General features: G+C 43.4%; 1 protein-coding gene across 1 annotated transcript in view; it reads left to right on the top strand.

Annotated features, from left to right (window-relative positions):
• The first annotated feature begins 922 nt into the window (after positions 1-922).
• The window catches only part of LOC139749710 (glutamate receptor ionotropic, kainate 3-like), a 190,658-nt gene continuing 181,264 nt past the window's right edge, over positions 923-10,316 (top strand). The window contains exons 1-3 of the mRNA XM_071663864.1: positions 923-947; positions 1,811-1,986; positions 3,266-3,370. Coding sequence (XP_071519965.1) covers positions 923-947; positions 1,811-1,986; positions 3,266-3,370 — 306 coding nt within the window. The remainder of the gene's footprint in view (positions 948-1,810; positions 1,987-3,265; positions 3,371-10,316) is intronic.

Genomic DNA, 10,316 nt, shown 5'->3' with positions numbered 1-10,316 from the left:
GAGTTTATTCCACGCATCATCAATGTTGTTGGTCAAGAAATATTTCGTACAGTCCAGATTAACTTGGTGACCTCTAAGTTTCAGTAAATTTCCTCTCGTCGGTAATGCTGGCGCTACCGTAAAGATTTTTGTCAATATGGCGTAGTTGAATCTCTTAAGTATTTCATAACATTCTGTTGATTTGCCTTGGAGACGCTTCTTGCTTCGGGAAAACAATATTAATTCTTGCAGTCTCTCCTCATATGGTTTTTTACGCAAGGAAGGAATCAGTTTAGTTGCTCTTCGCTGCGATGCTTCCAATTAAGAATATCCTTACTTGAGTGCGGTGCCCAGAAATGCACTGCATACATATTTGAGGTGGGAATCTAAATAAACTCAGGTATGACAGCAATATCACATCCTTGCTTTGGCATGAAAAGTTTCCTAGAACAATCTTAACATCGTATTTGCTTTCTTGGCAGCTTCCATTACAATACTGGGAGAATTTGGGGTTGTTGGAAACAGTGACCCCTAGATCAGTCACAGGTCTCCTTCAGAATAGATTTTGTAGATTGTCACACAAAGGAGGTTTTCCAAGAACAGTATGTTTTCTCCGTTTTTCCATCCTCTTTGCTTCACTTTTTGAGAATGCACCTCATGTGTTTGATTACTAACGCTGCTTTGATGTATTTGCCTCAGGATTGCTCTCCCAGCTCCAAGGCTGCGCTACTTCCAGCTGCAGGAAAATGAAGGAATCCTTTGCAGTGATAAGTTCTTTGACGAGACCGTGCTGCCGTGGATACAGCCTCACCAAAGGTGACTTTTCACCCCTGGTGTAACCTCATGCAGGCGGAGTCCAATGACACTTCTCTGCTTATAAAAATCCATAAGCATTTTTTTTCTCTTGACCGCTCCTCACCTCTCGGCATCACAAGCAGACATAATGAGGAATTACCCAAGTCGTTCAGGTAAATGAATTGGTAGTGGTCCTAGACCTGACCCCCTGAAGAACTCCACTCGTTACCTTTGCTCACTTTTGAAGGCACCTTCAACAAGTGTTCTTTGCTCTTTAACAGTTGTAAGTTGTTTGTCTAATAAAGAAATTGTCTCGTAATTCCGCTCACACACAGATTCCTGCAGTTCATTTCCTCGTATTGAGGCCCTCTTTCGCTGTGCCACAGTCATGTTACTTTGCATTTACTCGGGTTCAAGTTTATGAACCAGGTATCAGACCAATTTCAGAATTTGTCAAGATCCCCTTGTAAACTGATGCAATCCTCGTATTCGCTTACCTTCCTGAGTACTTCGGCATCATCCACAGACATACATAGGTATGAGTCTAAGCCTTATGGCAGGTCATTTACATGGACTAAAACGAGCAATGATCCCTGGATCAAGTCCTGTGTTACGCCATTAGAAACTCAACCAGATCTGAGGAACTCCTCATTATGGTAATTTTCCAACCACTGAAGGAATTCTCCCTAATTCATGTCTAGAGATTCATCTTATTCACCAACCTTCCATATGACACAGTGTCAAATGTTTTCTGTTATTCCAGATATAAATAATCCATCCATTCTTCTCTTTTGAATAAAACGGAGCTAACTCTCTCGTTGAAATATTAGAAAATCGTTATTATGACCGCCTTTCCCTTAACCCACTCTCCCTCAGACTTTGGTAGTTCCTCTTCTGTAAGAAGTCATGCTTTCTGATAATCTGTTCCACTACTTTACTGTGTGTGTGTGTGTGTGTGTGTGTGCGTGTGTGTTCACTATCCATACACCATCCATGTGGTAATCACATCACTTGACGGCACTTCTACCTCCCTCAGATATGGGTGTGCCGGTGGGTGTGCTGAGGGCGCTGTGGTTCGGCTCCCCGCGCAGCGTGGCCGTGCAGAAGGTGGAAGGAGGGAGGGAGGTGGCCAGGGCGCTGGACGGCGGCCACTCCCAAACACTGAACGTGGCCTTCCTCCGCACACCGGAGGAGGTCAGCCTGTTTGTCGAGGTGAGGCGTCCCAAGGGGAGGGTCACTCACCGCCGCAAGGTGGCACCAATGGTGACCCTTGAGTTATGTGATGATAACATATAAAACGAAGTTCATGACGCTCTTGATAACAAATATTCTAAGAACATATGTGAAGGATAGCTGTCATCGATTTCTAAATTTTTTTCAGGACGTTTTGATATCTCAAAAGACATCTTATGGGAGATCAAAAGTTTGGAATGCTTAATCACATTTTCCTTTCAACAGTGAACACCAAAATATATCCGAACACACACACACACACACACACACACACACACACACACACACACAAACGAACACATTCACTATTCTCATACATAACAATAACCACTCATGAGAAAATCTTTCATAATTTTGTAATACTACATAACAATGTGTTTATATGATAGTAGTATCATCATATGATGAGACGGGTTGTAGCGACGATCTAATTCTAGAAAAGACTTTTGGTTTGCTGTTTTATATCAATCCCCTCACTGCTGGGCGAGACGTCCATCTGTGTCTGCTAATTACTAAATTGGGCACCACTTCTTTGGTGAGGCTAGACAGCACTAGCTGCTGCAGCTCGTGATGTCCCGTGCCGATGGTAATGATACACATAGATTAGGTTGTAGGTGTGCGAGATGTGGATAATGTCTTTGATTCATTCAAGGAACGCTAACAGTCGCAGAGGTCAAGATCTAACATCGCGTTATATGCAGACCTTGAGCAGACTGGATACTGTGTCCAGATCTATGATATTCATCGCCTCGTGGAGTGGATATGTCCATATAACATTCGATACTATACTTTGTGAGACGAGTCGAGATGTCTTTAGTCTTGGGTTCCAAGCAGGCACGATGTTAGATCCAATGGCCAACAATATATAGGATATCTGTAAGGCAGTTTAACGATGCTCATGATATATTGTTGACGCATGGACGTCCTTCAGGCCAATGACTTTCGCCACACGGGCGGGCGTTGAAGACTTTCGCATTACTGGAGGTCATAGCTTGAAGGTTCAGATTCTTTTCACTGTTAAGTTTGTTTTTTCTACAAACACAGTGTTTGATCCTTAATGAACGTTCACTCTCAAAGCAGATTACTGAGTTCATCAAGTTTAATCCACGAAAGAAATATGAATTGAATCAGGCATTTTCTACGCTTTCCCTGCGAAGCTGTGGGATTCTTAGCCTTCCCTTCATTATTTCCTCTCTAATCTTTTCCACGTTTAGTTATGATGACTAACATAACCAGAGGTTTACCTGGACACTTGCAGATCTCCCGGGAGTCCCTGGTGAGGCGCTACCTATGGCTGGTGTTGGGTGACATCCAGCAAGTCACTGCGGGTGATCCCAAGCCTCGCCTTCAGATCGATAACTTGGTGAGTGATCATGTCGTTCCCGGGGCTGGACACGAGAGGTAAGAATGCAACTAATCAGTTTTTATCTAGTTTTCTTATCATTTAGTTTGATCCGACAACGGTTTACTAAGGACCGATAACATGTATGTATATATATATATATATATATATATATATATATATATATATATATATATATATATATATATATATATATATATATATTATCCCTGGGGATAGGGGATTAAGAATACTTCCCACGTATTCCCTGCGTGTCGTAGAAGGCGACTAAAAGGGGAGGGAGCGGGGGGCTGGAAATCCTCCCCTCTCGTTTTTTTTTTTAATTTTCCAAGGGAAGGAACAGAGGGGGCCAGGTGAGGATATTCCAAAAAAGGCCCAGTCCTCTGTTCTTGGCGCTACCTCGCTAACGCGGGAAATGGCGAATGGCTCGAAAGAAAAGATTTTTTTTTTTTTTTTTTTTATACTTTGTCGCTGTCTCCCGCGTTTGCGAGGTAGCGCAAGGAAACAGACGAAAGAAATGGCCCAACCCCCCCCCCCCCATACACATGTACCTACACACGTCCACACACGCAAATATACATACCTACACAGCTTTCCATGGTTTACCCCAGACGCTTCACATGCCTTGATTCAATCCACTGACAGCACGTCAAACCCTGTATACCACATCGCTCCAATTCACTCTATTCCTTGCCCTCCTTTCACCCTCCTGCATGTTCAGGCCCCGATCACACAAAATCTTTTTCACTCCATCTTGCCACCTCCAATTTGGTCTCCCTCTTCTCCTCGTTCCCTCCACCTCCGACACATATATCCTCTTGGTCAATCTTTCCTCACTCATTCTCTCCATGTGCCCAAACCATTTCAAAACACCCTCTTCTGCTCTCTCAACCACGCTCTTTTTATTTCCACACATCTCTCTTACCCTTACGTTACTTACTCGATCAAACCACCTCACACCACACATTGTCCTCAAACATCTCATTTCCAGCACATCCATCCTCCTGCGCACAACTCTATCCATAGCCCACGCCTCGCAACCATACAACATTGTTGGAACCACTATTCCTTCAAACATACCCATTTTTGCTTTCCGAGATAATGTTCTCGACTTCCACACATTTTTCAAGGCTCCCAAAATTTTCGCCCCCTCCCCCACCCTATGATCCACTTCCGCTTCCATGGTTCCATCCGCTGACAGATCCACTCCCAGATATCTAAAACACTTCACTTCCTCCAGTGAAAAGATATATATATATATATATATATATATATATATATATATACATATTTTTTTTTTTTTTTATACTTTGTCGCTGTCTCCCGCGTTTGCGAGGTAGCGCAAGGAAACAGACGAAAGAAATGCCCCCCCCCCCCCATACACATGTATATACATACGTCCACACACGCAAATATACATACCTACACAGCTTTCCATGGTTTACCCCAGACGCTTCACATGCCTTGATTCAATCCACTGACAGCACGTCAACCCCGGTATACCACATCGCTCCAATTCACTCTATTCCTTGCCCTCCTTTCACCCTCCTGCATGTTCAGGCCCCGATCATACAAAATCTTTTTCACTCCATCTTTCCACCTCCAATTTGGTCTCCCTCTTCTCCTCGTTCCCTCCACCTCCGACACATATATCCTCTTGGTCAATCTTTCCTCACTCATTCTCTCCATGTGCCCAAACCACTTCAAAACACCCTCTTCTGCTCTCTCAACCACGCTCTTTTTATTTCCACACATCTCTCTTACCCTTACGTTACTCACTCGATCAAACCACCTCACACCACACATTGTCCTCAAACATCTCATTTCCAGCACATCCATCCTCCTGCGCACAACTCTATCCATAGCCCACGCCTCGCAACCATACAACATTGTTGGAACCACTATTCCTTCAAACATACCCATTTTTGCTTTCCGAGATAATGTTCTCGACTTCCACACATTCTTCAAGGCCCCCAGAATTTTCGCCCCCTCCCCCACCCTATGATCCACTTCCGCTTCCATGGTTCCATCCGCTGCCAGATCCACTCCCAGATATCTAAAACACTTCACTTCCTCCAGTTTTTCTCCATTCAAACTCACCTCCCAATTGCCTTGACCCTCAACCCTACTGTACCTAATAACCTTGCTCTTATTCACATTTACTCTTAACTTTCTTCTTCCACACACTTTACCAAACTCAGTCACCAGCTTCTGCAGTTTCTCACATGAATCAGCCACCAGCGCTGTATCATCAGCGAACAACAACTGACTCACTTCCCAAGCTCTCTCATCCCCAACAGACTTCATACTTGCCCCTCTTTCCAAAACTCTTGCATTTACCTCCCTAACAACCCCATCCATAAACAAATTGAACAACCATATATATATATATATATGGCATAGTGCCATTGTACAAAGGCAAAGGGGATAAGATTGAATGCTCAAATTACAGAGGTATAAGTTTGTTGAGTATTCCTGGTAAATTATATGGGAGGGTATTGATTGAGAGGGTGAAGGCATGTACAGAGCATCAGATTGGGGAAGAGCGGTGTGGTTTCAGAAGTGGTAGAGGATGTGTGGATCAGGTGTTTGCTTTGAAGAATGTACGTGAGAAATACTTAGAAAAGCAAATGGATTAGTATGTAGCATTTATAGATCTGGAGAAGGCATATGATAGAGTTGATAGAGATGCTCTGTGGAAGGTATTAAGAATATATGGTGTGGGAGGCAAGTTGTTAGAAGCAATGAAAAGTTTTTATCGAGGATGTAAGGCATGTGTACGTGTAGGAAGAGAGGAAAGTGATTGGTTCTCAGTGAATGTAGGTTTGCGGCAGGGGTGTGTGATATCTCCATGGTTGTTTAATTTGTTTATGGATGGGGTTGTTGGGGAGGTGAATGCAAGAGTTTTGGAAAGAGGGGCAAGTATGAAGTCTGTTGGGGATGAGAGAGCTTGGGAAGTGAGTCAGTTTTTGTTCGCTGATGATACAGCGCTGGTGGCTGATTCATGTGAGAAACTGCAGAAGCTGGTGACTGAGTTTGGTAAAGTATGTGAAAGAAGAAAGTTAAGAGTAAATGTGAATAAGAGCAAGGTTATTAGGTACAGTAGAGTTGAGGGTCAAGTCAATCGGGAGGTAAGTTTGAATGGAGAAAAACTGGAGGAAGTAAAGTGTTTTAGATATCTGGGAGTGGATCTGGCAGCGGATGGAACCATGGAAGCGGAAGTGGATCATAGGGTGGGGGAGGGGGCGAAAGTCCTGGGAGCCTTGAAGAATGTGTGGAAGTCGAGAACATTATCTCAGAAAGCAAAAATGGGTATGTTTGAAGGAATAGTGGTTCCAACAATGTTGTATGGCTGCGAGGCGTGGACTATGGATAGAGTTGTGCGCAGGAGGATGGATGTACTGGAAATGAGATGTTTGAGGACAATGTGTGGTGTGAGGTGGTTTGATCGAGTAAGTAACGTAAGGGTAAGAGAGATGTGTGGAAATAAAAAGAGCGTGGTTGAGAGAGCAGAAGAGGGTGTTTTGAAATGGTTTGGGCACATGGAAAGAATGAGTGAGGAAAGATTGACCAAGAGGATATATGTGTCGGAGGTGGAGGGAACGAGGAGAAGTGGGAGACCAAATTGGAGGTGGAAAGATGGAGTGAAAAAGATTTTGTGTGATCGAGGCCTGAACATGCAGGAGGGTGAAAGGAGGGCAAGGAATAGTGTGAATTGGATCGATGTGGTATACCGGGGTTGACGTGCTGTCAGTGGATTGAATCAGGGCATGTGAAGCGTCTGGGGTAAACCATGGAAAGCTGTGTAGGTATGTATATTTGCGTGTGCGGAAGTATGTATATATATGTGTATGGGGGTGGGTTGGGCCATTTCTTTCGTCTGTTTCCTTGCGCTACCTCGCAAGCGCGGGAGACAGCGACAATATATATATATATATATATATATATATATATATATATATATATATATATATATATATATATATATATATATCAGTGGGATAGGGGAGAAAGAATACTTCCCACGCATTCCTCACGTGTCGTAGAAAGCGACTAAAGGGGACAGGAGCGGGGTCTGAAAATTCTCCTCTCCTTGTATTTTAACTTTCTAAAAGGGGAAACAGAAGAAGGGGTCACGCGGGGAGTGCTCATCCTCCTCGAAGGCTCAGATTGAGGTGTCTAAATGTGTGTGGACGTAACAGATGAGAAAAAAGGAGAGATAGGTAGTATGTTTGAGGAAAGGAACCTGGATGTTTTGGCTCTGAGTGAAACGAAGCTCAAGGGTAAAGGGGAAGAGTGGTTTGGGAAGGTCTTGGGAGTAAAGTCAGGGGTTAGTGAAACAGGAGTTGTGGGAGTATGTGATAGAGTGTAAGAAAGTAAACTCTAGATTAATTTGGGTAAAACTGAAAGTTGATGAAGAGAGATGGGTGATTATTGGTGCATATGCACCTGGGCATGAGAAGAAAGATCATGAGAGGCAAGGGTTTTGGGAGCAGCTGAGTGAGTGTGTTACTAGTTTTGATGCACGAGACCGGGTTATAGTGATGGGTGATTTGAGTGCAAAGGTGAGTAATGGGGCAGTTGAGAGAATAATTGGTGTACATGGGGTGTTCAGTGCTGTAAAAGGAAATGGTGAAGAACTTGCAGATTTATGTGCTGAAATAGGACAGGTGATTGGGAACACCTGGTTTAGAAAGAGAGATATACATAAGTATACGTATGTAAGTAGGAGAGATGGCCAGATAGCCTTATTGGATTACGTGTTAATTGATAGGCGCGCGAAAGAGAAAATTTTGGATGTTAATGTGTTGAGAGGTGCAACTGGAGGGAAGTCTGATCATTATCTTGTGGAGGCGAAGGTGAAGATTTGTAGAGGTTTTCAGAAAAGAAGAGAGAATGTTGGGGTGAAAAGAGTGGTGAGAGTAAGTGAACTTGGGAAGGAGACTTGTGTGAGGAAGTACCAGGAGAGACTGACTACAGAATGGAAAAAGGTGAGAACAAAGTTCGTAAGGGGAGTGGGGGAGGAGCGGGATGTATTTAGGGAAGCAGTGATGGATTGCGCAAAATATGCTTGTGGCATGAGAAACGTGGGAGGTGGGCAGATTAGAAAAGGTAGTGAGTGGTGGGATGAAGAAGTAAGACTATTAGTGAAAGAGAAGAGAAAGGCATTTGGACTATTTTTGCAGGGAAATAACGCAAATGAGTGGGAGATGTATAAAAGAAAGAGGCAGGAGGTCAAGAGAGGGGTGCAAGAGGTGAAAAAGAGGGCAAAGGAGAGTTGGGGTGAGAGAGTATCATAAAATTTTAGGAGAATAAAAAGATGTTTTGGAAGGAGGTAAATAAAGTGCGTAAGACAAGAGAACAAATGGGAACATCAGTGAAGGGGGCTAATGGGGAGGTGATAACAAGTAGTGGTGATGTGAAAAGGAGATGGAGTGAGTATTTTGAAGGTATGTTGAATGTGTTTGATGATAGAGTGGCAGATATAGGGTGTTTTGGTCGAAGTGGTGTGCAAAGTGAGAGGGTTAGGATAAATGATTTGGTAAACAGAGAAGGGGTAGTACAAGCTTTGCAGAAGATGAAAGCCGGCAAGGCAGCGGGTTTGGATGGTATTGCAGTGGAATTTATCAAAAAAGGGGGTGACTATTGCTGAGTGGTTGGTTAGGTTATTCAATGTATGTATGACTCATGGTGAGGTGCCTGAGGATTGGCGGAATGCTTGCATAGTGCCATTGTAAAAAGGCAAAGAGGATAAGAGTGATTGCTCAAATTACAGAGGTATAAGTTCGTTGAGTATTCCTGGTAAATTATATGAGAGGGTATTTATTAAGATGAAGGCATGTACAGAGCATCAGATTGGGGAAGAGCAGTGTGGTTTCAGAAGTGGTAGAGGATGTGTGGATCAGGTGTTTGCTTTGAAGAATGTAAGTGAGAAATACTTAGAAAAGCAAATGGATTTGTATGTAGCATTTATGGATCTGGAGAAGGCATATGATAGAGTTGATAGAGATGCTCTGTGGAAGGTATCAAGAACATATGGTGTGGGAGGCAAATTGTTAGAAGCAGTGAAAAGTTTTTTTATCGAGGATGTAAGGCATGCGTACATGTAGGAAGAGAGGAAAGTGATTGGTTCTCAGTGAATGTAGATTTGTGGCAGGGGTGTGTGATGTCTCCCTGGTTGTTTAATTTGTTTATGGATGGGGTTGTTAGGGAGGTGAATGCAAGAGTTTTGGAAAGAGGGGCAAGTATGCAATCTGTTGTGGATGAGAGAGCCTGGGAAGTGAGTCAGTTGTTGTTCGCTGATGATACAGTGCTGGTGGGTGATTCGTGTGAGAAACTGCAGAAGCTGGTGACTGAGTTTGGTAAAGTGTGTGAAAGAAGAATGCTGAGAGTAAATGTGAATAAGAGCAAGGTTATTAGGTACAGTATGGTTGAGGGACAAGTCAATTGGGAGGTAAGTTTGAATGGAGAAAAAGTGGAGGAAGTGAAGTGTTTTAGATATCTCGGAGTGGATTTGGCAGCGGATCATGGAAGCGGAAGTGAATCATAGGGTGGGAGAGGGGGCGAAAGTTCTGGGAGCGTTGAAGAATGTGTGGAAGTCGAGAACATTATCTCGGAAAGTAAAAATGGGTATGTTTGAAGGAATAGTGGTTCCAACAGTGTTATATGGTTGCGAAGCGTGGGCTATGTATAGAGGTGTGCGAAAGAGGGTGGATGTGCTGGAAATGAGATGCTTGAGGACAGTATGTGGTGTGAGGTGGTTTGATCGAGTAAGTAATAATAGGGTAAGAGAGATGTGTGGTAACAAAAAGAGTGTGACTGAGAGAGCAGAAGAGGGTGTGTTGAAATGGTTTGGTCACATGGAGAGAATGTGTGAGGAAAGATTGGCCAAGAGGATATATGCGTCAGAGGTGGAGGGAACGAGGAGAAGTGGGAGATCAAATTG

This window comes from Panulirus ornatus, chromosome 8 (genome assembly GCF_036320965.1).
Source record: "Panulirus ornatus isolate Po-2019 chromosome 8, ASM3632096v1, whole genome shotgun sequence".
NCBI lineage: Eukaryota > Metazoa > Arthropoda > Malacostraca > Decapoda > Palinuridae > Panulirus > Panulirus ornatus.
The sequence above is the reverse complement of the archived record's forward strand: the minus strand, read 5'-3'. Positions and strand labels throughout refer to the sequence as shown.